We start from the raw sequence: 27,734 nt of genomic DNA, 5'->3' as shown, positions 1-27,734 counted from the left end.
TTCTTAAGGGGATGGGCCATGTGCCCTCAAGAGCTCTAGCCTTCTTTTGCCTACCCTTCACTCCTGCTATCCTTCATCTCACCAACAGTTTCTTTCCTTTTATTATTCTTCTGGCTGTGTAGTTAATGTAAAAGCCTGGTAAGTGTGAGACAAGACTTCATAACCCCAAAGAAAAGCGATGCATCGGTGGGCCAGCTTGATAGCTCACAGAGTTTAACTATAGATCAGTTATCCTATGGATCAACTAAAATTAGAAATTCAAGGTGAGTTTATTGAAGTTTGGTTGGGGAAGAAAAAAAATCAGTGATGTGATACAAGCAATAAGAAAAAAAATATTCTAACAGCCACGTTCTAAGAACTCTGTAATGCAGACTGACCTGCACCAATGCAGTGAATTAAAAGCATTCATACTGCCTTAGACTTCAGAGCTGTAACTGTTTAGTTGCACAAACAACTTTAAAATGAGATAGACAGTAAACTATTGGCAGACACATCATCTTTATAATAGAAGTAGCCAAAACACGAGAAGACAAAAGTGTCAAATGACAGGTCCATTTATTTTAAATGGAAAAAACCTATTCCATCAGGAAAAAAAAAGATTTGCTTATAGAACGATTTGCCATGTAAAGACAAAGCCCTGAATGAGGCCATTGCTTTAAATCTCAGAAGCAACTTTCACCCTGATGGAGAAAATTGTTTTCATTACATTTCTTTTTCTAACTGTTGCATATGGAATGTGAGTGCAAGGAACACCTCATTCAAGAAAAATACTTGATTTTTGTATTACAATATACACATTCAGCTACTTATTCTAAGCTAAAAGCATTAAGTCAGCAGTTGTGATATTCGGTAGCACTGTTAGCCTCAGTAACCCAGGGCACCAAGAGTAAGTCACTTTAGCAGTGCTTGCCATTTAAATACGTACGTTTGGGGCTCTAGGTCCTTTAAACTTTCTCTCTCTCTGGCTGTTGCGGGGGCCTCAACAGTCTTCCTGGGCACAACACACTAAATTGAACCAGTCATTTATTTTCCGTGCGGCAGCTGCTGCCCTGCCGGGCCCCGGGGGCAGCGGCTGGGCCAGCGGGTCCCGGCCGGGCTGAGGCTGGAGGCAGCGCCGCGGGCCGTCCTGCCCAGCCCCTCTGCTCAAGCGGGGCCCCCCCGCGGACCTGAGCAGGGGAGCTCTGCCCGCCCTCGGCTCAGCTGCGTCCCCGTTAGCAGCCCGGGAGACCTCACGCCCTTCGCGTGCGAGACCGGCTGCTTCAGCCAAGCTCGCCTCTGAACGCCGAGTTGGCCATGATCGTCAAACGTGCTGAGAAACAAACCTCTGGTTTCCTCCTCTGGTGGAAGCACAACTTCAACCTTTAAGTGCTAAAGATTGCGCATCCTGCAGCCCTTGCTCAGTACAAACTTAACTTCTTCCCTTTGCTGTGCCTTATCCGTAATTGCAAAACCACTGAACTGCCAAGGCCTGTAGGGTCTTCGAGCTATTTGAAGCAACAGTTACATAAAATAAATGCCCTGGTTCATAGTGCATGAAAAAATTAGGTTCCATTCCACCTGTTATAACCTAAATGGGGCATGTGTTATTATAAAAGATAGAAGTGACCAGATCTTCACCTTGGTAGATGGAGCACAGTGAGTAGAAACTCAGTCCAACCCCTTTTGCACTCTTCTTAAGAGCAAGGTCTCGTTTTGTCTGATGCTGCTGCCAGACAGCGTGACTGCAGTCTGCAGAGGCCTCAGTTTTGATGGTACGTGTTGAGTTGCAAGCTCAGCACGTGCCAGTGCAGCCTTAAGGTGGAGTCCTAAGTTGAGAAAGATTGTGCTAACCATCCTGCCCAAGACCTTGCCTTAAGAAACAAGCAAAAATTAAAAGCAGGCAACATTTCTGGCTTACGTTCTCTCAGTATGCCATACCCTTAGAAAAGATAAAACCAGGAGAAACTTCAGCAGCACGTGGCTGCAGTGTGACATATACTTACAGAGTGTATTTTCTTCTTCCTGTGATGCAGATGAAAACTCAAAGTTATGAAAGTTTTTCAGAAGTAGTTACACAGCAGATGGAAGCTTTCTGAACAGATCCTCTGCAAAAGAACTCTCTTTCCTTTAAAGCATTCTATGTACAGCCAACTGTTTTAAACATTAAATTTAACTAATTCCCTTAAACAAACAATGCATGTTTCTCCCACCACTCTTGCTGAGCACCTCTCATTCCTTTCCTCCACTCTGGCATGGTATTTTGCTAACTGGAAATTCTTTAACAAAGAACTTCCAAACAAAAGAAGTGCATGTAAGGAAATTACTCAGACTGCTGTGTATAGTCCCATTAGTTAAAAACTGCTGCTGGACCTTCAGGTTCAGAAACCAAAGAATGGAAGTGAAGCATGTCACCAAGTCGTTGACTGCAGAGCAGGATGCATAAGCTAATCAGGTGTGTTAATGATGCAGTAAAAAGCTCAACCTCTAAGTTGAATATGCTGAACACATCTGCAAGAAGAAAAACAAATGTCAATGAAACAAGCCAAGTAAAGCCCTAACACTCTATCTAGTCTTTGCTAACCAGAGCACAAGCGGGTCTTCCCCAAATTCACATTTTGGGATCAAACTACTGGGGGTGGGGGGTGAAGCCGTGCTTTAATTTGGATTTTTTTTTCTGAAGTGTACCCAGAAAGGACAGCACTGCTCTGGGAGCAGGCAGTACCTCGCCAGTGGGGGAAGGGTGACCCTTCCAAGGCGCGTACCTGCTCCAGCTTCCCTCCCCACCCTGACCCCACAGGAAAGACTACAGCGTTACTCCATCCTCTGCCTGCAAGATTCACACTGGAAGCTTTTCCTCTCCCGTTCACCCCTCTCCCCACAAGCAAGTGGGAAGAACAACTGACAGCAATCCCTGTGCAACTCTGGGTGCCCGGCTTTTCCTACGCATTTGACAAAAGACGTTCTGAAGCGTTAACTTGTGTTAAGTGTCTGATGTAAGTTTGAAGGGAAAAAAAGGAAAAAAGCAAGTTCCTTCTCAACCCTCCCACAAAAGACTGGGCTATGACACGTACCACAGTATCAATCTCTGCTGGGCTCACCATCCAAGACACCTCATCGAACTCTTCAGGAGACATGGGGAGCAGATTTTCTGGAGACTGGAGCCTGGAAGGGTGGCTAACAGAAAGAGAAGAGCAGGGACAAGCCTTCACCAAAGAAGTGAGGCACAGCTGGGCTACCGTGTCTGGCTCTGAGCCCAGGAGGGCCAGTAATGAGGTCCCTTGTGAAGAAGACTTGGCCTGTGAGCAATACACCGTGCTCTGCAAAGCCAGCATGGCTTTAAAGGAAAACTGGGACTACCCAGTGATCTGCATTCTAATCAAACAAGTCCAACAGGTCTTTAAGAACCTTCTTCTCAATAAATTATTTCCTAGTACAACTACCTCCAAGTTTCTAGGCTTTCTACCTAAAAATGGTGGTTCAAACACAGCACTGTACAAAGGTGGTGTGATCAGATCCTCAAACAGGAAGAAAGGAAAGATTTGACAGGGGCACCTACACCTTAGCTACTATGGAGAGACATGAACTACAGCTAAAAAGTTATTATCAGTTACTAGAAACCTAGGATTTCTGTAGAAACTTACACTTCAGATACAGAGATTAACTCAGTCTTGATGTAGCCATTCCCCTTGGGACCATCCAAATCCATAGGCTCTGGTGCTTCATGGAGGGGGAAAAAAAAAAAAAAAAAAAGCTTGTTTTTTTTTAGCAATTTTACTTCACATTGCCATTTTTATTGTAACAAAAATAAAGCCCATGACCCAGATAATATGCAAGTCTCTCTCATGCATTTTACAGCACTATGGTTAATTTATTCCATTTTTTAGTCAGATTTTCCTTTCTGCCTTTCCACTATAGAAAATGGGGAACAAAACCTCCCCTAAAATTTGATGTAGGTGCATCAACACATCCTGCCAGGCCCACGCAGCCAGGATGAGTCCTGCGTAATAGTCAACTATGAGTCACGGTCCCAGCTGCTAGTGGGAACCCGCATCTCTGGAATATCTCACAGGCTCCCATGAAAGCTGAATTAGAGGGCCAGACACAATTGTTTTCAGGTTTGGATCTACTAGATCTCACGTGCTGCCTTAAAAACAGACCTCTTCTTAACCCACCAAAGCTTAGGTGCCTGTTCTCACCAGCAGCGCTCGAGCACGGGGCAGGCTGCCAGGACGTTCAGCCCGCCTGCTACCCTTTCTTTCTGTGCCACACAAACTACACCCTGCCCAAGGGCCTCAAGAACAAACACCACACTTGCACTCTAGGAGCCATTTATAGCACTCACCCTCCTTAGGCCTGGAGTAGTATTTGCCAAAGGCATTGTCTTTGGGTATGTCTGGGTACAAGAATCTCAGTGGATTTTCAGGAATGTTTTCAGCTGCCATCACTTTGTAGTTGCGAATGATATCAGGGAAAGTGACAGCAGAGAGCTCCTTCTTGGTGTAGGGTTCTACCGAATGGAACTGGGGCTCTGCAGATGAGAAAAGCAGTGACTCTTAAAGGCGGTTGCAAAGTTTTTTCTAAAACTGCCCAGACAAGCTGTGTCCACTTTCACAAATTCAGAGGTCACCTGAGCAACAGGCTTACCTGGAGGACACCAACGGACTGTCAAAGGGAGCACAATGTTTTGCGGGGTAGGCGGGCACGTGAGGGGATGGCACATAGCCATGGGTCTTGGTGCGTTTGGTGTTCACAACGACGGGTGACCTGTCCATGGCAATTAACTGCAGCATTTCATTAACCAATTTAAGTTGTGCTGCTTTTTCAGCCTGCTTCCAAATGACGTCCTTCAAACTCTGCTGCGTATTAGGAAGTTTGACCTAATACAACCCTTAGAGCTCTTATGAATCACGGAGACAGATAAAGCCTCCCTGAATGCTCCGAATACTATCACCCTTCTTAATTTTTGGATGTCTCAGGTACGAAGGCAGCAAAGGGAAAGAAGTCATTCAGGTACATTCAGCAGTTTCTCTTCCAGCTGTTGTAGGTCTTGGGCTCATCCAAGTGAAATGTCAACAGCTGCACTACTGTGGCAGGTGGGGTTTATTTAAGTGGTATAAGGGAAGAACCCTGATTGATTGAGGGGAGATTAGATCTTTTTGCAGCTTTTAAGTCTCTGGGTTTCACTGAAAGAGAGGGAGACAGTAGTGCAGCTAACTGAGGAAGCAAGCTTTTCATCAGCCCTTCTTTGGGAAAGGGGAAAGAGAGTTGCTTGGAAGAGGAAGTAAGTGACTGTGGGGTTTACCTAGGGAGAGTGGGGGAAGGAAGGAACAAATGTGTTGGGCCTTAAGTTAAAGAAAGCTGTTTGTGAAAGGGGTGTTGTGCACAAGGTGAAGTAGGATGAGAGAACACTAATAGAGGGGGCTGAATGTGTGGCTGTACTGAACTTTTCCTGGGAAAGAAATCTCTGATGTGGAAGGTGATATGAGTTTGGAGGAAGATGCAGGTGCGTGTACTAAAAGTGTCTTGCTAACAGAGAACTTAAGGAGGCAGGGGATACAGCCTCGGCAGCTTCTCCTCAACAAATGTCCAGGCCAGAAACAATACCTGGTAAGTGTTGCTAGTCCTAGCTGAAACGTTAAACAACTCACTGTGTGGCTGATGAGCTACAGCAAGTAAAGGTGTATGTCTGCTATTTGTTTGGGGCCTGTTGCTTGCGAGGGTGGGGGCTGCTAGGGTGGTGTGTGGTAGTGGTTCTCTGTGTGAAAGAGAAGAGCATAAAGGCTTCTTGTTCTGACGTAAGCTTCTAGTCTGAGGACAAGGTGTTCTCTGTTATTGACTTACCATTTTGAGATCCTTCTACCCAAGTAAACGTGATTGCTCCTTCTCTGCTACTTTCACTGAATCTTAGTAAAAATGTTCCTGGACTCTGGTCCTTCAATAAAGCACGTTCTTTCTCTTTACTGATGAAACCCATGATGCAGCTGTAATATTGGAAAGAAAAAGTTCAGTTTACTCCTCAACATAAAATCTAAGCTGTGCTGGGCTAGCTAGGAAAACTGAAAAGCTTTTGACACTTAAGAGGTGAAGTACTGTGTCCTGTGAACAGCTGGAAAACTGTTCTGGAGCTGCTCTGTGGAAGTCATGAATCACCACAGCTTCCCTCAGCGTTCTTCCTTTGGCCTGGTGGATTATACAAATGTTTTTCTGAGTTTGGAATAAAAGAGATTGTCCTTTGCTGTCAAAGCTGGGCTGTGGAAGCATAAGTTATATGTGTGTAACATGGTCAGATCTCAGCTAGCAGTTCTAACTTCCAGAGTATAAAAAGGAACAGTTGTTTCTCCTCTTTTGGCTGATGAAGCTTGCTAGCTGCCAGACTGCAACCATACAGGTGTGGGATTTGTTTTATTCCTTGTGCACATATTCCAGATGAGCTGTTAAGCTTGTGTGACTTCAAGCCCCCAAATGCACTATGTCCAGCAAATGTTGCTGTGTAGGAGGTCAATGTGGCAATTATAAGAAATGAATTGGTCTGAACAGGTTCTGGGGAGGGAGTTGTACAAGCCAGCACTAGGGTGTAACCCTGGTCAAACCCCAACTGCTTTTTTAGAAAGGTCAGAATTTTTTCACACTGCTTCTTATTCCTCAAAATACTCCAGCGATAATGATGTTTTGAGTACTACTGTCCTTCTGTATGTTAAATTAGGAAAAGTGCTTTTTGCACAAAACCTACTAAATAACTATGATTTTGCTTATCATTTCAGATGCTGTGAACTGTCCTGTTCTATGGGGCTCTGGGGTTTTGTTGTTCTTGTTTGCTTTTTAAATGGCATATTTTAGGTAACAAATGTGTTTAGTAGTAAATGTCCTATGTATAACAGAGATCTCTTGCTTTCCCATCCCTCAGGTATGAAGGGTGGCAAGTGTTCATTATTTTGTATATAAGGCGAGTCTCTATCTTAATGATTACTATAGATTTGTCTCTTTCCCACTCAGGTATCTTTGCAGTTGGCAAGAGTTTTCCCTTCAGTTTCCCTTTTTGCTTTTCTAAGAAACAAAGAACTGTGACTACCCAACAAATCCTGCTGAGAGAAGCAAAACTAATAGTATCAAATATCTGGTTTTCATTATATTCAGGACTTAACTTGCACCTCTTCCTTCTGTGAAGCCGTAAACAGGGGATTGCCCTCCTAAGTGAGAGCAGTGAGTAATGCTGTCCAAGGCTATCAAAGTCCCATGCAAGCCCAAACTCGTAGGCACATCGCCATGTTGAGGTGGGCACCAAAGACGACAGAACTGCAGCTCTGCTTCAGTAGTGGTGGTAAAAGTTTCCACTGCACTGGACTCCATTTAACTAAGAAACATGTAGGTTTTAGGCAGTGAAATAAGGCTTGTGTTATAAAGGGCTTTGACAGAACTCATCTGGAGCTGGGGGTAATAATTTGAAACCTGCTGCCAAATGTAGCAAGACAGAGCAATCCTGCTGTTGTAGATCCCGCAAACTTGTGGGATACTACAGTGGTCCAACTGTGAGTGAGCTACTGTCAGCGTCGCATAGTGTGGCTAAACCTAAAATGCAGAATTGTGACCTTGGCTAAACCTGTTTCTAGCAGCAATTAAATCGGCAATACTATAATCAGAAGTTTACTAAACCAGTATTTAAGGGCAAATAGGTCTGGTTTGCCATCTCGCAGAGTCGTACTACTTAATAATACTCTAAAAATCAGTGAAGACAACTTTCTGGACTCATACTGCAGATACAGAAGTTCTGAGCCTGGCTGCCACCTACAGGAGGCTCACAATAATGTTTGCTTGTGGGTAGGTTTTTGGTGGGTTTTTTTGTAAGATAGGTGATCACTTTATAACTTTATTTGTTGTACTTCAGTCTGCCCTGTCAAACATAAAAGCAGCTCTGTTCTAGGGTGTGGAAAGAACCTACTTACAGTGGGAACAGAGGCAAAAAAATTATCTAATAATCAAAGCTCTGCTTTGTGACAAATGAGACAGCTTGGACATCTGACACTTTCACTTTAAGCAGCTGCCTCATTAGAAGCTTCCTCACAACTAGAATTCATTTGCCACAGTCAGTTTTTTCTGGTTGCAAGTTCTACTTTATTGGATCCAAAGTATCTGCACAAATAACCTCACAACCTGAGGATGCAACTGCTAGCCTAGATGAGAGGTCTGAGGCAATGACTATGTCTTTGTTAACTTCACTTAGCTCTTACCCATCGTTCCAGAGACACAGGAGGTGTTTCTTGATAAGCTCCAAGATTCCCTCAATCCACAGCCAAAAGGGAAAATGCTTATCGTTTATATTTTCCTGAAATTCAGAATATGGAAAGGCAACAGTAGGAGGGGGAAAAACAGGAATAATGAAATGTGAATTTTGTTAAGCAGAGAGGAAGCAAGCTCTCAATCTTGACAGCATCTGCCTGTTCTTACATTTTTCTCCCTTCTTCTTTCCCACCCTCCCTATATTCTCTTATGACTTTTTTTTCTTTCGGTTTCTCTATGCCAAAAGGACAGAAACTATCGGGAATGAGGCATGTGCTGAATATTAAGGCAAGGGAAATGTGGGAGAAATGCCTGCCTGAGCCTACAGTCCCCAAAACGATGTGATCTGTCACATCTCATGCAGGGACGCTTGTCCAAGAGCAGAGCAAAGGCCTGTCCTTACTGGAGCTCTTGGACACCCAAACCATCCCATGGGGCTTTCAACCAGGCTGGCTAGCAGAACAGTTCAGAGATACTTCCTGTTCAGACTCAGATTTCAGTTCCTCATGAGACACCCATATTAATGAACTTGAGTGCTTATATGGCACCAGAGCTTTGCTCTTCCCTTGGAGTCCGCTCCTGCCTGCTTTCATGTCCTGCTTATCGATACTAGTTTAGGGTCTAAAGCCAAAGAAAATGTGAAAAGCTGTCCTGTCTTGCTGCAGGCAGGGTTATGAAATCTCATGATGTGGCTTTCTGCCATCATGCTGACCATCCTGGCTGCCCTGTGCTAATCCTCACCCTAAGCCAGTTGCCCTCGATCTGGGAAATGTCCTTGATTATGACAGAGGAGAATCACCCATCTTGCTGGGTTTTTTGGCATTTTCTGTTATAGATAAAATGGAAAACTGCTTTGTTAATAGCAACTGCATTAACGATAATGAAGATGCTGTGTTTGAAAGATGTGTTTTTCTACACAGTTTACATGGCTCAAAAGCAATCTCTAAATCTTCTCTCTTTGCTACTACAAGCCCTTTTTACTCTTGCTGCCGCTACTTGAACCTCACCACCAAAACCTCCCACAACCATGTTAGCTCTGGAATAATTAGGGTACACTACTGAAAAACAAAGCACCCTGGGAAAAAAAACAACCAACAAAAAAAAAAAAAAACAACCAAGACAACGCTCTGTCTTCCTCTCAATTTTGAGACTGTGTTCATACCTTGCAGAATCTTGTCCAAGGAATAAGGCCATCATGAGATCCTCCGCTTGTTGGCCCTGAACAGAATAAATGAACTTCAGTCAGGTTCCACAAGTTACTTGGTAAGGCTGAAAGGAAAGTACTCACAGCACCAAGTTCTGAGTGTTTATTTACAGCTCTGAGGTGCTGGACTGAGAAAGGAAATGGAAGGCTACAGTATTTTCATGGCTAGTACAGGGAGAACTTGCAAAGCTCCCTTCTAAAGTTCACTGCATCAGAATGACTAAAGGTATTTAAACAGACCTTGTGTAATGGGAACCAATTCATTTTGATGTTTCCCATGCTGTGCTACAACTAACACTTGCCAGTTTCAAAATGCTTCCAGGAAGGAGACTGAAATCTTGCATGTCTCCAGCAAAACAAGAGAAAGCTGCAACCCATCGGCTTTTCTGTAGGAGCTCAGCAGACCCTACAATAGCTTTCTGAGATAAAGCACTTTCCTATGTTAATTCTGGTGACCTGTAGGCCAGAAACTCTTGACTTCCAGGTCTGCCCCATCACAGACTTGTCTCATTCCTGTTGCAATCATTTCCCCACTGCCTTGTTTTTGTCAACTGTGTTTCATAATCACATCCAAGCCACAAAGAAAATCTTATGCTGTGACTCAATAGCTAGAGCTCTGCAGACCCTGACTGTATTCAGAGCCAAAGTCTTTCCATTATAGATCATGCTATGGATTTCAATGAAGTCAGATATGCTTCTTTCCCCCTCTCATGTCTCTAAAAATAGAGCTAGGGAGCTTGTTTCTGATGCTGCTACTGTTAGAGACCAAGATTCGGTCAACTTTCACATCGCACAAACATCAGGTGAGTTGTATCCTGGCACCCTGTTAGATTCTGTGTCCCCTTGCAGTGAGGAACCCTGAATATATGGTGTTCAACTACTTGGATTTTTTTCAGTAGTGAAATACTTTCAGCTGTAAAGATAAGATTTAAGTAACATCCCTACTGTTACCAAAGCTTGACAAAATCTGTGAAATTCTGAAATGCAAATTGACTGTATATCAGTGGTCACTTTGTCTTCATGATGGTTAATTAAACTAAAAAAATTACTCTTGCAGAATTCTGAAAAGTAATCTATTACATCAGTAAGCTTTTTGTCAGATTTTGTTTTGGGGAAATCAGAGGAAGGGATTAAGAGATTAGAATCCTGTACTTACTGCCTAGACCCACTAATTTCAAATCTCTTTAAATATAAATGCTTCCTGAAACTTAAGGTTAGTGGAATATACTGAATCAACAGTATTTTTATCTAGAGTCTACTATGCAAACTCAGTGGCAGTGTCAAGTGCCCTGCCTATCAGGCAAATTGACAAGCAGTTTGGAAACAAAACTCATGGCTGATTAGGGTTTTACTAAGGACTCTCATCTGGGAGATGTTCAATGTGATATCCTTTAATAGTTTCATAGTGTTTGCATTTGGATATTGCAACTGTTTTATGCAGATAAGGGTAAATCCTCCACCGTAGCTGGGGGCATGCATGAAGTTAAAATTAGTGGAGAGGGATTTAAAAACAGAACAAAAAAAATGCCAAGAAACAGCTACCTCAAATATTGACTAAATATGTGCATTACTTCAGTAGCTCTTTAAAAGGCAGAAAGTGTCCCAGTCTGCACTGCCCTAATGCAAAGAATTCTAAAGTTATAACTGCAGATTTTTTTTCATGACCTGACCCTTCATTTACAAACTACTGTATTGAAAACTGGAAAACAGTTCATTGCTATACAGTGATACTTTGAGGGGAAAAAGCGTGAGATGAAATTAAAACTTAAAATAGATGGCAGAAAAGATGTAGAATTAGCTTCAATTCAAACAGGCCATCTGTAGTGGAATCGGATCATACCAAGTAGCTTCTCTCCCAGCATGCTCAGCTGATCTGCATTAAGTCCTCTCTTTGTTACAGAAGAAAACTGCCAACTCAGAACTTCCGAAAGTTTAGACCACTTTGCGTAAGGTGGATTCAGAAAGAAGGACAAGTTCTAGAATGGAAGAGAAAAATACAATCTATAGTTAAGAAACATTAATTTCTGGAATACCATTTAAATTTGCAAAAGTGTACTGCCAAAACAAAATGCAGATATAATAATGGATGTCAGCTTGAGACAACTCTACAAAAGCAGGCTGCTGTTCTGACAGGCGCTCTTTACCAGGAAAAGCGATCTCTGGGATTCTGCTTTGGACATGTCTTCTCCCAGTGGGGAGAATTCCTGGATTACTCAAGTGCACTGTATTTGAATTCCTGAACGTTTATTTGGCTTCTCACTGTGTACTGTATATAATGAATACAATATCTACCGTCCTTATGTGGGTTTCAAACATTGCCCTGTTTAGGATAGGGAAGTCACTGTGCCTCTTGCTCTATACCTGAAAGCCATTGTGAGTCATCTACATAATAAAAATGCAGCAGCCACTTGTATACAGACAATGCTTGAAAATTACACATAGTATTTCTGATAATATTTTTTTTTTGCAAATACCTTGGGATCAGTAGACAGCATGTTGAACCATAAGATAGAAGCCCATCCACTTGGAAGCTGGCTCACGTTTGAGATCACAACAATGGGAAGGGAAGTGGTCTGAAAGGGATACAAAAGGAAACATGTCAGACTACCATGTATCCCTGCTGCAGTCTTCCTCTAGATTGCCCACAAACACACTTCCATTGTAATTCCCTGCTTGCATGGTCTTAACTCTTCCACTTGAAGTTTGTATGTAGAGGAGATGGTGTCAGTATGATGGAAGTACTAGAAAGACTCAGATGACTTTTGTCTGAAAGACTTCCAGTTAGCATCAGTTATGACAGCACTGATACTAACAGAGTTAATGGCATACTGCTTCTGAAATAAATGGAAACTGATACCTAATGGTCTTAAAACGCAGGGTTGGTTATCAGATATCTTAAAAAGCACATCTACTTATTTCTCCAGAGATGCGATAGCATTCTCGCTATATGTGTATATACAGAGATGGTATGAAGTGTCATTTGTATAGTTTTAAAATAACTGAAAGTGTGTGATATCCAAGTTAAAGCTTAGATTCTCAGCATGAGTGACATATAGAAATTTAAGTCCATCTCTCTTTTATCTAAGACGTACCTCTAGGTCTATTACCAAGCCAGGCTGGCACAGCTGTGTCTCAAAACTCAGAGAGTGAAGTTCTTCTGTTACAATAAGAGGACCCTTTAAAGAAAAAAACCCAAAGTAGTAACTAAAAAAACAAAAACCTTCAGGGAACTGAAAATTGCTTGGCAGGGGAAGGTGAGGGATTTATCATGGGAGGAAAAAAAACTTTTTCTGCCCAAGGTTACTTGCTCTGAACCTCAAGGTCAAGTGACAATGCTAACTTCCTAAAACTGCCTGCTGGAATAGGTATTTTCTAGGTACTTTTTTTTTTTTTTTTTTGGCTCCTACCCTGAAGCCCCAGAAAAATCTGTCCTTGCCAGAAAGTCCTGTTAAAGCTACATGCCCGTGAGGGAGAGTCCAGAGAAATACTATTCTGGCAGTAGTTCTCATTTGTAGACACTGTCTACATGAATCACCTCCTAGAAAATGCTGGACTCCTTTCCTGTTGATTTCTGTGCTTTTCATTATGGCACTGAGCAGAGCACTGTCTTAAATGCCTGAATGCCTTTTTAGTGTTATGCAAAAGCTTTATGAAAAAGGTTAGTGCTGCTTACCTCATTTGTTCTGCTTCCTGCATTTTTCTGTTCTTTCAATTGCTGTAAATGAACAAAAACCCCTGTTACTCATTTACCTCAGCCACAAATGAAAGTGGTAAGGGATGCAAATGCTTGTATGCTCTAGTTGCTCAACTGTATGCAAACTTGCTGCACTAGTGTCTGTTCCTATTTGGTTCGAAGCTGTGGAAGCCAAAGGATTAAACTATAGGTAGCCAATTACTACTTTTCATTTATACTCAGAAACCATTAAAACAGATATCACACCCTTATGACATAATACCTTTAAATAAGAGGCCTTGTAAGAACAGCAGCAGTGTGAAATCAGGATCAGATTAAATATTGGTTTATCAAAGTACCCCTCCCAACTGGACAAACTCCAGACAGTGTCTGTTCTGGACAATGAAGGGAGGAAGGGAGATTTCCATGTTCACTGGTTTGGGACTTGCAGTTTTCCTTTCCTATTGTAATGGTGGAACCAATCTGATTTATCTGATATACGTTGTAGTCTTCCACAATAGGCTGTGGAAGGCACTGACTTTCTTGTAGCTGCCTTCTCCTAGACAATTTTCCTCTTCCAGTTTCAAAGCTTTTCAAACTACTCCAAGCTTTCCTACCTACGGGCCTTCCTCTGGAAGGCCCAAAACAGCACTTCTAGGCAGCTTTTTCATTTTCCTCCAAAGAAATCATTTCAACCTAAGCTGTATGGCAGCACATACTCGCTTGCCTTTCTGGCCCTATTTCAGTGACGAAAGCAACAGCATTTCAACTGAAACAGGCCAAAGATTTCAAAAAGGGAAAAACAAAGAAATATGAGGTATGTATAAGTTACTCTTATACAAAAATAAACAATGACTTCAATAATAAAAGCAATTTGTCTCATTCCTATCACACCATCTATCCACACAATGGATGTGTCAATAGAAGAAAAAAAAAAAATCCCCTACCAAGTGTCTGAATTCTGCTGCTAGACTTCCATTAGTAGATTCTTCCATGTTCATTACTTTTGTGTTTGTTCCCAAAATATTAAATTTCCTGAACCTTCATCAAGAGAGACAGAAAATAATTAAGTGTCTCAAATTCATTGAAAGAACCCAATATTAATATACCAAATTGTAATGCCACGTACCCTTTCACTGAGTTCTTCTCGCTTACATCTCTGTCAAAAAAAAAAAAGGACAAAAATGACAAAATAAAAATATTTTAAAGGTTCTGCCACAGACAGAGAAAATGTGGGTGTTTCTTAAAGTAGCTGACAGAACTGGTAAAATACTTCCATGAAATCTTTTGTGCAAGTGAAGAGGCAACTAGATCAAGCAGTCAAAATAAATACTGCGCTACTCAGGCTATCTTTTTAAATTTTGCTATGGGAGCTTCATTAGAAATTCTTTTATTTTACTACATAGGTTTTAACTCTTGCTCTGAGGAGATAATAAAAAAAGTTACATAGTACTCTCATTCTAAATCTGTTTTCAGAGCCTACAATTTGTTGAATAAATTGCTGTATCACTTGAATCAGTTTTCCTACTACTCAGTTGCATTACATCTTCTGTACTTCTCAAAACCTCAGCTCCCATATCCACCGAATAATTTATTTTCCTTTCCCCCATTCCTAGCAAGTTTCTGGACCCCAGAGCTGTTTCAAGTGAACAGACTGCCACTTATAGCCTTGAATGTGAGGACAAACCCACTTCCCTTTTTAAAAGCACAGCCCCCTTTCATGACCTTACAGCCACCATTGTTATCTCGGAGAGCCTGTTATGCTTTTCTGCCCTTAAAGCAAGTGCTCAGGCCTTCTGTACTTTGTGACGTGTCTGATGGCAGAGAGAGCTTGAGAACATGGGCATGGGTAAGAAAAAAGGGAGGCTGTACCTGCTGCTATGAAGAACCAGCCTGCTCCTGGCCAACTCAAGGTTTAAAATATGACTGCCCTTTGGTTATCTGAACACAGCAACTGCTTACTATTAATGTACACAGGGATGAGAAAAATGCAACGTACTTATCAAATAAAACCTTTACTTTCAAGTTGTAGTTCAATTCCTGCAATTTCACCAGCAATCTGGAAAGAGAATTTTTTTTAAAATTATTACAGTTGCAAAAGACAGATTCTCTTCTATCTCACTGCTTATCACAGATATATTTAAGCTGCATATTTAAACTTGGGGCCCCACACAGGCTCCAAGCTTGTTCCACACAAGATACCATATTTGCAGTGACAGGATAAATTAGCAAGGTCTATAGACACTGATCCCAGGTCCTGATTTAACTAGATGGGCAAATGAGCGGTTTTTCTTCACGACAAAGTGGTCTGCAGGTGTCTGTTCTGCTGTTTCATTGTGTGTGTTATACCCTCAATACTTTGCACTTCTGGTAAAGGGTAAAAGCTAAATGCAAGTTAAACTTTGCTAGAAGATATCCCCTTGCCACATGGCACCTTCCTCTTCCTGATCTTAGAACCCAGGCAACCCTCTCAGCTGAAGGAAGCCAATGCTGTGAAAGGCTTACCACAAAACAAGGGGGAAGGGGAAAACATACCTCAGCTTCACAGTAAACTGTACTCCTGTCTTCAGAACTAATGGTCTCTGAGGATGCGTTGGCATGCAAGGCTGCCTCTCTACCACAAAGGAGCTATGGAAAGAACAGATGAAAGGCACTTCAATTTATCAATGTTGTCTTTAAGGAATAAGAAACTACATTAGAAGAATGGTCACTTACCAGTAGTACTATACACTTTATTAATTCAGTTTCAATCTATAGAGGTCTGTGTGTGGGTTTCTTTCACTTGTATCAACAGAGCTAGAAATATTGCAAGTATAAAGTGATTTCATAATGGTTGGCTTTTTTATAATACGTTGATGGTTTGAGGAGGGAGAGTGCTTCCTCAAACTTCCCTGAAGTCAAACAGCATGTAAACACTGTGATGTAACTAGCATAATCCAAGCAAGGACTGTTGCTTAATTTGCTATTTCCAGAGCTTGCTAAATTCTTATGGTGACAGTGCTATGTAACAACATATGCCCAAGAGCTGGATAAGCTATCTGGGGATTTGATGAGGGCTAGCAAACACCTGAGGTTAACCTGTTCTCATGCATCCCAAACTGTTGTTGTCTTGGGCACCTTTTGTGTAACGCTGTGCTATGTTCTTATGTGCTGACGTAAGTTCTGATGTATTTTTACAATTAACAAGATCTAAGCAGCATGCAGATTTTTCCTTCCACTGTACTCACAGGCAAAATAACTACAGCAGCTGGACTTCTACAGCTCTTTCTCATTGCCATTGCTTTATTGAAAAGCAGTACCTGTACTTCCCAGTGGAATATTAGTGGTCAAAGCATCTGAATGGGACTCTGGAAACCCGGGTTATAGCCCCCCATAACAAGCTGTTAGCTACTGCATCTAAGCCCCTGCTCTTATCTGCTAGTTTCAAGTCTTCTGCAGCAGGAATTCTTGTCTACTGTAGGTTTACAGAATAGGACTCTGATCTTATGTGGGGCAATTACCAGCTACAGTAGCTTGCATCATAGAGCTGGTATAGCAATGTGGCTGGCCTCCCTGTGCTGGAGATAAGGAGGATTCATCTGGAGATGAAGGGTTGGAGAACCTGGTGTGTATTTATCTTGGGCATAGCTTGGTGTAGATGGTTTCTTGCCTCCCTTTACTTGAAAATTGCAGGGCTGAAGCTTAAAGCAAGAAATGGACTAACAGACTAGGAATTTGACTCTGTAATCAATGCATATTGTAGCATACCTCCTGCTAACTTAAAAGATGACTGATCACAAATCCTTTCCATGGGCTTACTAAACCTGTGGAAACTACCCTAAGTAGGGTAAATCCCAAAACTGGTCATTTAGTTTAATGTTTATGACAAACTTAGGAAAACCTCAGAAAATGCAAAGTTAACATGCAGGAAATATTGAGGGAACAGAAGGATAGGTGTTCTCCATCCATTGATTCAAGCAAACACAAAAAGACCATTCTTGTCTGTTACCTCTGGATGAGTTGTTTGAAAAGACTGTATGTTCGATCCTGCAGAACTTGTTTATTTTTTGTGATGGGATCAGAATCGTAGGTAAACTTCTGTTCCAGTTCCTCAAGCTTTTTGAGCTGCTGACGAACTTGCTGTAGACTTTCAGCAACAATGGTGAACCTACAATTACACAGTCATTACTTTTAGAATGCTTTTGCATGGTAATAATGCTGAGACACCAGCCAGGTGACTGACCCTAAGGACTAGGCAGTGCACAGAGAACACTTCTTGCTCATTGGAAATGTGGTGAGGTTATAAAATCAATGAAATGTAGTTATGCTGTGACAGAAATAAAATGTTTAATATATCTAATCAGTATATTTCATAGATCTGGTGTTCCTTCACAACACTCCAAGTTCCTGTCCAATGCAGTCCTTGACTAGAGACTTACCAGTTCTGCAGCTGATCAAGACAGGCGTTGGGTGGGCCACCGATACATGCGGTCTGCTGCCTGTGTTTCCACTCCACGAGTTCCTCGTTAATAAGAGCACTCTGTGTGTGCTCTGTGGTGTTCAGTAGCTGTACTATCTTGTTCACCACTTCCTACACAGAATATTAAATTACCCTGTTTATTAAAAATACTTGACACAGGAAAGCTAGGTACTGTTTTAGCTATTGCTATCTGTTTTGAAAAACTTTGCAAGGACCTCAAAGTAATAGTTTCTGTCAACAGAGGATATTTTCTAAAACACTTGCTTCTTTTTAGTTGGAGTATTTGCTAGATTAAGTGGAGAAACAATGCATATTCAGTACTGCTAAATTCTGAAGAGCCAGTGTCTCACATCCATGTATGTCTCAAGTGTGTATCAGGGATCACCCACTGCTTGTTGTAGAGTTGAGCACTGCAGTGAGAGTGAGCACATTTAATATAGCTGTAAAATTTTAAATCAGTTTTCCCTCAAGAACATGACTATTGATAAGATACTTTTCCTTCTCACTGTTCTTCTAGCTTTACCTGACAGAGTTTGATAAAGGTTTCTAGAAGAGAAATATAATTGCTTAACAGAGATTCTAGATTCTCAGTCAGGATGGAAAGAACAAAATCTTAGTTCAGCTGGTAGTAGTAGTAAAGTTTTCTTTTATATCGTTTATGCCAACCCAATGAAAATGAAATGCTGTTGCCCTCTGAAAGAAAACTAGAGTGCTACCTTTCTCTTGAGGTCAAGGGATAAGAACATCTTCTGGAGATTCATCTGTTCTTTCTTATATTCTTCCTGCGACACACCATTGGACTCATGCTCTGTAAAATAAGTCCAAATTGTGAAGATGGGGCTGAAGGAATGCAAAAAGTCATGCCCTTGTGAGAACAGGGAATTATGAGTGGGGGAAACACTGGGGAGGAGGGGACCTGCCTGGCTAATGTCAAATGAAGTATACATTTAAAGCTTAAGGGAGGAAATATTTACTGCCTCTTATTTTTTTTTTTTAAATCTTCCTTTCCCCCTTCTGAAAGGACAGAATCTACACTTAAAGGATTAATATAAGGAAAAGCCACTGTCCCAGTGAAGTAATTGAGATGGGGAGTTTGCTTGCTTTTTAGAGCAAGAACCTGATATCAAATAATGATTATATTGTGTAGATAGATACAGAGCAATTTGTTCTCATGCTGACTTCAGACGTGAATCCTTCATATTACTTAACATAGCAACAGAAGTTAACTTAGTTCAAGGGAGGATGCTTACAGCCTCCTGAGGGTAGCCCATGCTGGCAGATCCTACAGAGGTGCCCTAGCTATTACCTCTGCTTCCTACTTGACAGTAAGTTAGAGGTTCCCATCTGCCTCACAGAAGCACTACCTGCCCCCGAGTACAAAGAGCAAGATTGTGGCTCAGTGGTCACCTTAGTATCTTCTGAACAGGTCCCTTTTCTGAGAGACAGTCAACTGCCAATTTGTGTTGGAAACTGAAGCCTTTTCTAGAACATAGTAGTCAAAAAGAGACAGATCTATAATACAATGAAGCCAGTGGGGACTACAGCTGCATGTGCTTCCCTCAGTATGCAAGGGCCTGCAAAATTTGAAGCAGGGAAGGCATCTGTGAAATACAAGATGCCAAAGAGAAGCTTAGGATTAACTACTTAGATGTATGGCTGAACAGTCACAGTCTCTAGGGTTTGCTTTTTCTAGTAGCAAAGGGATGCAAAGGACAAAGAAATGCAGTGTTAACAAAGAGGCTCTTGTAAGAACAGACAGATGCAAAGAATGCGTTTTTGGGAATTTAGGTTTCAACATAAAGCAAAATTAATAAAGGAGGTACGTTATCAGTAAGTTTGGCTGCATATTGTTAGGGTTTGGCTGCGTATTGTTAGGTTTAGTTTCCTGACATAACACAGCAGTTTACTCTCATGAATTAAATTCAGGTATGTCCTTGATAAATTACTCACCTCTACTCTGCAAGGTTTTACATTTAAAGTCATATTCATCTTGCATATCCTCTAATGTCTTGATGTCTTGCTCCACATCCTATAAAGCACAAATTAAAGTGGCTGCAGTTGTTCAAAACTTTCGTGTAATGCAAGATTTCTGATAAGGAACTGCCTGGCATTTACAGAGATGAAGTTCAGTTTTACAGCAATGTCTTTTCCTGGAACTCCCTAACAGGAAATATCCCTAAACTTGCCTTCTATTCAGCCTCCTTCCCTCTTCTCAGCTAACTAAAATGTGATAAAGTATGGAAAATCCTTCATTGTCTAGCCATATAAGTTCATAGAATTTAGGAGAACTTAGGTTACAGTGAAAAAAAACTTGGAACAGCATACAGTATTTTATACCAAAGAATCTGGAAGATTGTTTTGCTTGGAGAAAAGCCTTCTGTCATGACAGTACTTGTTAAGACAATAAACATATATATGGTAAGTGAAAATCTATCTTCTAGTTAACAATAAGACGGTCAGTTTATGATTTCTTAAAAGTTTTTCCTCAGCTGATAGTATTTCAGATGGGTAATATGGTTTTGTTGCTAAAATTTAAGCACAGGAAATTTTGTCTTGCTAAACCAGTCAAACCCCAATCTGTATTATGGCACTGTTGACAGATAATTACTTTCTATTTTCAAACAGTCACTGGTGATAGAGCTGAAAACTAAACCATTACCTTATTTTTATTTGTCATTTTAGGAAGTCTTATATACTTGAAAGCTTTTCTATATGTGTGAATCAACAAACACCACTTTAAATAGTTACACTATACTTACTATAACACTGTTTTTTACGGCCTTAACTTTCACATCAAGCTCCTTCTGTTTGTCCAGCATCCCAGTCACAGTGTTCTGCACGTTCCCCACTTCCATCTGAGGGAGAGAAACAGAACAACAACAGAAGTCAGAGTGACCCATGACAGCAGATACTTTTAAAATTAGTTAGCGGCTTTTGTTGACAAACAGCCTGATGAAGCATGGCTTATTCTGATAAATCATACTAAGGTTTTATAATACAAAACTGAGATCAGGTGAATTTGCAAGAAACAAGGGAGGATTAAAAATACCTGTTGTGTGGTAATGCTGCATTCTTTTCATCATAGCAATATAAAGCTATAAACATCTGCTCTCTCTCTGCACAACTCCATTATTTTGTTTGCTTAGCATGTATCTTCTAAATGTATTTCAAGAAAACAACAACAATCCTGAAGACTGGATTACATTTACATCAAGTGTTAGATTCATCTATATAGGATATAGGGAGAAATGGGCTAAGAGCAAGAACAAGACAGGTCTGTGTACAGGTAAACAGGGCAACCTGGCATGCAATTTCTTTCCTACAGGACATTCAGCTTGTTTTAGATCTCTGTACAGTTTCTTTGAAAGCTGACCTCAATACTGTTCAGGGAGTTTACTGCATGACATCACTCGGGGAGAGATGCAGTAATCTGAAAGACAGGATTTTTCATTCCACACATTAACAGTACAATTGGCGTTAGAAACTTGTTGCTCTTCCGATGCGGGACAGGCCGGTATGCATTGTTGCTCTGATTAATGCTTCAACTTAAGCTACGGTCATCTAAAGTATTAATTTTGATACAGTGTCAAAGGTCACCCCCCACAGATTTAAGTCAGACTATTGAGGCATTCTGGACATACTCTAGTATTTGGGATTCTCATTTGTTTTTTATGATGCTTATAATCATGCTTGCTCTGCATTTTATCTTCTCAGCTTTGGGAAATGAGAACATTTACCAGAAAGCAGAGGTAGGTCCTATTCTGTCCTAGTAAGTACAGGAGGACTTATTTCCCCTTTTGGTGACCCAAATATATCACGTGCTGGAAAGGCAGTTATGAGTGCTTTGTTATGTGCCAGAACAGAAACTGAACATCTGTGCTGCAGCTTCAAGGGCTCTGTCAGAGTCACATTTTTAGAGGAGGTGGTTTGGACACAGTTGCATTAGGCCCCTTGTTGAAAGCCTATGGCTGAGTGTTCTTCCCACTCTACTAACACACATTCAAAAACTTGCCCTAAAGGGAAGTATTTTCATATCAGAATTTAGCGTGCTTGGTCAGTCATCACTTTATTACTACATAAATGGATTACATCTAGCTATATTGCTTGCATGCCTTTCCCAACTGCAGAATTTTTTTTTTTATTGCAAAAGAGTCCTCCTTGCAAAGGAAAAAACAAAAAGATGAAAAGTCAGAGAACAAATGAAGATAGATAAGAATATGGTTTTACCTATCGTTCAGAGGAAATAAATGGGCTTAATTTAAAAAACAATAATAGAAATAAGTACTTGGAGAAAACTGAGGAGGAGAATGGTGCATTGTTTTCCCTGAGAGGCAGTCCAGAGAAGCACCAAGGCTCAGCTGCTTAATACAGAGTAAATTCAGGAGTAAAATGCAGAAGGAAAACGCTAAAATCCTGGTGGAGAAATAGGGCAAGCACTAATTATTAAATTGTAATAAAATCTGATGAGCACATCAGGCTATACTACAGAAGTGCTTAAGAAGTAAAAATTACTTTCTGGCCATTTTCCCTCCAAACGCTTCATACGGCACGAACAAGCCACACCATCCAGCTGGTACATATCCGTGTTCGCTTTTCTGCCTTTAAGAAACATACTGCTGGACTGAGAGAGGGCAGCCTGTTTCTTCTTTCAGTCTTCTACTCTCTCTGTCCCAAATAATAGGAAAGGGTAGATACAACTGCAGTAGACATTTTGAGACTGTTACCTGATTTGACAGCTGGGCACTGTTGAGTATTTTCCTCTCTTCTTTCAGACAGTTGTAGATGATCATTGCCATGTGTATTGGGTCTTCCTGGAAGTTATCCTGGCATTGGAGACAGTCTGCTGTTAAAGTTAATACCCACAATTTCTTGTCCTTCAGTAAACCAATTGGCAAGATTAGTGGGTGACTGTGAGCCTCAGGGCACACATGGGTCATAGCATGCTCCACGACTACAGGGAGTATGACAGCTGCAACCATCTCCACAAATGAGTTTCTAATTTAGTTCATTAGTTAAGAAGAGTTGGGACTTGGCACAAAACAAAGGGAAAGGGTCAGGGACATTACTGGAAGTGAGATACTTCCCTACAGTCCTAGAGAGACCTTATCTTTTCTCAGAGCCATCCTCCCACACCAGTATAGCTGCTGGTTTTGAAGGGCAGTTGTTCTAGTTTGACAGGTACAGCTCTTGCTCAGTGACATAACGGAGATGTTAGCTGCTATTTATGAACACACAGTCAAGGCCGGGTGCAAATTCAACCTTATCACTTTACATGCATACAAAGGCTCTGCCCAGGACGGTGCTGCCCTGGGGGGTTGCTGAGCTGTACCAGCCTTCTTGGCCATTGCTGATCTACAGATACCATCGGGTAAGGAGAGCCTGGTCATGTTCTCCTCTCCTCAGAAAACAGTCCCCTAGTCACTGACTTGTGGTGGGGAGAAGCTAGGTGTGTGGGAAATAGGCTGTGGAGGAGGAGACTGGAAGATCCTCTGGCCTAGAGCCCTACAGGGAGGAGGGGAAGACTGACTAATGAAAAGTAACTAAGCCCACTAAGGGTATGCTCTGCACTGCCACTCACTACCAACTGCTTTAGCCCTTTTCTCCATCGGTACAACACAATGGACAGAAGTGCTGTCTAATGACAAGCCCTTTGCCACTAACTGTAGTTCTGCAGTTACACAGGAAGGATTTCTACCTCTGTGTTTCTTCTGTATCAGAAGCTTATTAGCATACTGAGGAAACTGGCTGGGGAAGGGGTGGGGTAAGTGAAACTACATTACAGTAAGTGCTCCAAATACATATAGTAAATACCTTACAAACTACAGCTTTCTTTTCCCTAGAGCTCTCAGAAACCATTAACAGTACTGGTAATGAAACTGTAACTTTCTAACTGTAGCAAATTAATACAAAAATGGAGTAACACTTGAATTCTGCCTTTTAAATTAGGATTCTCACACATTCCCTGAGAAAATCCCTCACGTCAGGGTAGTTTGCTTAGAGGCATCCAATTGCACTATTGAAGCAATTCAAGCAAATGTATAGTCATATACCCAAGGCGTACCTGAAGATTACGTTTGCTTTTCCTTATGTTGTGTTGCAGCAAAAAGTTGTTTTCTATCAAGAATCTACTAAATTGATCATCAAGCTGTGACAGCAGGTCATGGAATAACACCGTAGCAAAAGATACGTTGTTGGCTGCATGTTCCCTAGAATAATTTAAGGCATGCTTGTGTTAAATACACTTTTAGTACAGCATTCAAGAAATGCATACAAGAGTACATTATTTTCAATCCCCAGCTCCGGTTGTAGCATAAGCAAGCAGTAAGAATTACCTTCAAACATAAGCCAGTTTAATTCTCTCAACTTTTGACTTTATTTTCCTTGATGCACAAATGTTTTTATCTGTATTATTCTTGCCACGTTCTGTGCAATTTCATTTACCTGTGCCATGCACATCAAGAAGCATGTGCATGCTGTAGCTCTCTTCTAAAAGAAGACACTCCACAGAAATCTTGGCAGAAGTTCCAAGTCTGTGAACAGTGAGAGACTGAGCTGCCAAGGTAGTAACGAAGCAGTCTTAAAACAGCTGCTTTTTGTTACAGACCAACCCAGGGAAATATGAGACGGTACACCTGTTACTCTAGGTCCCCTCTAGAAAGCCCTGAAGAGGGACAGGAACACAGGCTGTACCACCTGCACAGCTACTGAAGAGTGCTAACAGCAAAAGTTCACTAGAAGCTTGCTTCTCCAGGATTCTTCTGCCGCCTGTAACTGTGTGCATGAGAACGCTGCTTATCACACAGCCTGAAGGCCAATTTCTGTGCTTACCAATCCTGGTTCTCCAGCCACTGTGCCAGGTACTGCCTGATTTCCATAGGAAAGCTGTCATCATAAAGCTGGTGAACTTGTTCCAAAAACTTGGAATCAAGTTGCTGTAGCTGATACCACTGGGTCATCCTGAAGAGCTGGGGAAAAAAAAAAAAAAAATCAGTGTAAATGTTTAAGTAGTATTCGGACTGTATGGGTAAAAAGTAACTCATACAACTTTTCATGAACAGTGGCAAAACTGGATGAGTAGGAAGGAAAAGTGTTTCCAGCAAACAAAACATTTTATTTTCAGCTCTAACAATTTTAGAAAGCTAATAATTAAAGCGGAATACAACTTCTGTCTTGTTTTAATTAAAAAAAAAAAAAAATGATATTGCAGATGAAGATAGTGTGCTATTCCATGAAAAATAACTCAACGCTCTATCATCCTTCTCTATGAAAACTTGCAATTTTTTTTTTCTGTTGAACCCCTTTTCACAGCACATGGTGTACTGGTAGTCTTACTGCTCTCTTGCTTAGTAGAGGTACAGGAATGAGGACTTGTGTGTTTGATACCTGTACTGTGCAGGATCGAGATCCTGTATGTGGAGCTTCACCTTTTACTGGTACGGATCTACTCCCCATCACAAGGTGTAAAAAGTGTGAGTAGAAAATCAAAGAAACTTCTAGGGGCCTATCTTCAGGTGCTATTTGTGTCTGCGCTTACCTGCTCTGAAAATGAACTAGAACTTTAAATGGAGAAGTATTGGACAGCTGTGTTTTTCTACTATATGCTTTAGTTTACATGATCAAATTTTCAGGCTAAATTAAGTAATCTCTACAGCAGACATAGGTAATTTAAAATGAGCTAATATGACCAAGAAGCCATGCTGTACAGAAACAGCTCTATGACAGAGTGGCGGTGTGTTCTGATGTATGGTCTCTGGCTGCAGACCAGTTACCATCTCCTCACAGGGCTGCAGGTTAGTGTCTTGTAGAGGAAATGGCATGTAAAGAGATATTCAAGGAACAGTCCAGGCTGAGAACACAGGTGGTGAGATGCAAGTCCACTTACACCTGCAACTTTTAAAAAATTGTCATAGGACCTATCCAAGGAACAGGGCAGCGCTGGGGTAAAGGACTGTCTTATACATGGATTCCTGCCAAATCCCCATCAATGTTTGTATGCCAGCTCCTTCAGCTGCCGAGTGGCATATACTCTACGTGATAAGTGAATGAGAGTTAAAAATGCTATTAGATTTGAAGTGAGATCTTTGGAAATTTTCACGTGTGTGGGATTCGGATTACAGGTAACATGTTATTTGAGTATACTGTAAGGCAAACAGTTACACAGTGGTGAGGAAAGCTGGAAGAATTTGTCTAAATGCATGTAGTCTTGTTTTTTTGTTTGGGTTTTTTTTTTTTTTGGTGTTTTTTTTTTTTTTTTTTCCCCCCTAGTGCTTAAATGAAGAGGTACTCCAATCTTCCTGTGTTTTAAAACAACAAGACTGGGACAGGACTTGGGAGCAGTGGCAGAGAACCATCCAAAAGAGCTGGTTACAGCACAATATTATAACACAGCAAGTGCAGTCCTTGGGGATGTGCAAGCAGGGAAACGCTGAGAAAGTGGGAAGTCAGCACCTTTTGTGGAAAAGGCGTTAGAGACCAACACTGGGATACAGGGCTCAGCCTGCCAGTGACAAACTGACAAGCGAGCTGGCGTACGCTGGGAACCCTATTTTGCTGTTCTGCCTTCCCCTGGGTAAGGGCAGTAGGACCGCAGTCCCTGTGCGCCTCTGGAGAAAAGGGACTTTATCAGCAGCGGGGCGGGTCAGTGCGCCGCGGTGCCGGCTGCGCCTGAGGGGTTCTTCCACGGCCAAGCTCGGCCTGCTGCCTGGCTGCGCTCTACCCACCCCGTCGCTCCCGACCCGTTCCGTCCTTTCCCGTGGGATCGCCGCCGAACCACGCCACGGCAGCCCGGGAGCAAAGGGCGGCGGACAGCGCTTCCCTTATCCCCCCACCCCGCGCCGGGCGAGCAGCCCGGCCCGCTCCTCGCCGCGGCTGTTGGCGACCGTTGCCGCCCCCCCGCCCCCGCCCGCCGTTAGCTCGCGCTGCCCGCACTTACCGGTGGGACGACGGTGCGCTCCCCGCTGCCCGTGCGCGCGCGTCCAGAAATACCCCCAGAGCGGCGGAGCGAGCGGCCGGGGCGGCGGGACCAATCAGAGCCCAGCCCCCCCTGCCGCCTCGGCCAATGGGCGCCCGCATCGGCGCCCGGCTGCCCCGCCTACCGCCACCCACTGCCCCCACCCAAGCCATGGCTGAGGGTCCCGGCCGGGTCCCGGCGCGGCAGGGCTGGCCCCGGGGAGCCGCCCGGGGGTTGCGGGCAGAAGCGCACCGCACCCGCGTGGAAAAGGCTGTCCCGCGGCGTTGCGGGCGGTAGCAGGCGAGGCGGAGATAGGGTGATAGGGCCTCTATTTTTGGCGCTCCCGAGCGGCGCGGGGAGCGGGTCAGGGCGAGGAGCCTGGGGCGCGTGGGTGCACGGGCAGCTGTGGTGAAGGAGCCAAAAGGCGTTTGATAAATAAGATTTGTGGAGGAGGTAAAAGCGACGCGCGGGGTAGGCGATGCGGTCGGGTGGCCCTGTCAAGAGGGAAGACCGTGAGGAAGGGGGCTCCCGTTGTCCCAGGAGGAACAATACGGAGGCGTAAAGCCCAGCAGGCGATCTCCAGCCGGGAACGGCTGGCTAGCCAGCGGGAAGCGATTGAGTTTAGTTACCCCGGGCCTTCACCCCGCCGCCTTATTCTCCCCCCAGGCGCAGTGCCCGCCCCGCCGTGCAGATTTCCACCCCCCGGCGGCAGAAGACGGGGGGGGGGGGGGGGGGGCCTCACCTCTCGGGAACGGCTGCGGGAGCCTGAGGCGAGACACGGCTGCCGGGCACAGTGCGCAGGCGCGGCGGGGGGGGGGGGGGGGCGCAGTGGTGAGCGGGGAACGGCCGCACCACGTGACTTCTGGGAAAGGCGGTGGGGACCCAGAAAGGGCCGGCTGAGGGGAAGGCGAAAGCGAAACTCAAACCCGCTCGCCGCCCCCCCGCCACCACCGGCTTGTTTTCCTCATCGCCACGATTTATCGGGGTTGAGAGCGGTTCAGAACTGGGAGCGAGGGGAAGCGGTCGCTTTCTTCCCTTTGCAGTAAGAAACCCGCCCGCTTTTCAGCTCCTGTTGGTAAAAGAGCGGTGGCGGGCTGGCCTTGGAAAGTGATAGCTGGGGCATTGAAGCCCGTGAGGGTGGCTGTTATTTCAGCTGGCCGCGTTGCATGGGTGGAAGGAAGACATCCGAGTGCAA

General features: G+C 43.0%; 1 protein-coding gene across 2 annotated transcripts; it reads right to left on the bottom strand.

Moving 5' to 3' along the window:
* Window positions 1-538: 538 nt before the first annotated feature.
* Window positions 539-27,349, bottom strand: STAT1 (signal transducer and activator of transcription 1). 2 transcript variants are annotated; one of them, XM_032995209.2, is made up of 24 exons: window positions 27,282-27,349; window positions 24,418-24,554; window positions 23,651-23,795; window positions 22,314-22,412; window positions 20,349-20,444; window positions 19,540-19,618; window positions 18,306-18,397; window positions 17,549-17,700; window positions 17,119-17,277; window positions 15,666-15,758; window positions 15,130-15,189; window positions 14,260-14,289; window positions 14,078-14,171; window positions 13,131-13,172; window positions 12,550-12,633; window positions 11,932-12,030; window positions 11,298-11,433; window positions 9,416-9,471; window positions 8,205-8,299; window positions 5,821-5,960; window positions 4,322-4,507; window positions 3,621-3,696; window positions 3,051-3,153; window positions 539-2,487 (listed from the first exon to the last, which is right to left on the bottom strand). In XM_032995209.2, exons 2-24 carry the CDS (start codon window positions 24,543-24,545, stop codon window positions 2,464-2,466), a joined length of 2,268 nt encoding a protein of 755 aa, XP_032851100.1. In that variant the 5' UTR covers window positions 24,546-24,554; window positions 27,282-27,349; the 3' UTR covers window positions 539-2,463. The 2 variants fall into 2 exon arrangements, with proteins under 2 accessions (XP_032851100.1, XP_042664492.1); XM_042808558.1 differs by lacking the exon at window positions 27,282-27,349 and adding an exon at window positions 26,522-26,623.
* Window positions 27,350-27,734: the final 385 nt, after the last annotated feature.

Source organism: Tyto alba, unplaced genomic scaffold (genome assembly GCF_018691265.1).
Source record: "Tyto alba isolate M040663 unplaced genomic scaffold, T.alba_DEE_v4.0 Super-Scaffold_7, whole genome shotgun sequence".
Classification (NCBI taxonomy): Eukaryota; Metazoa; Chordata; class Aves; order Strigiformes; family Tytonidae; genus Tyto; species Tyto alba.
Note: the sequence above shows the minus strand (reverse complement) of the source record. Positions and strands in the feature narration are given on the sequence as shown.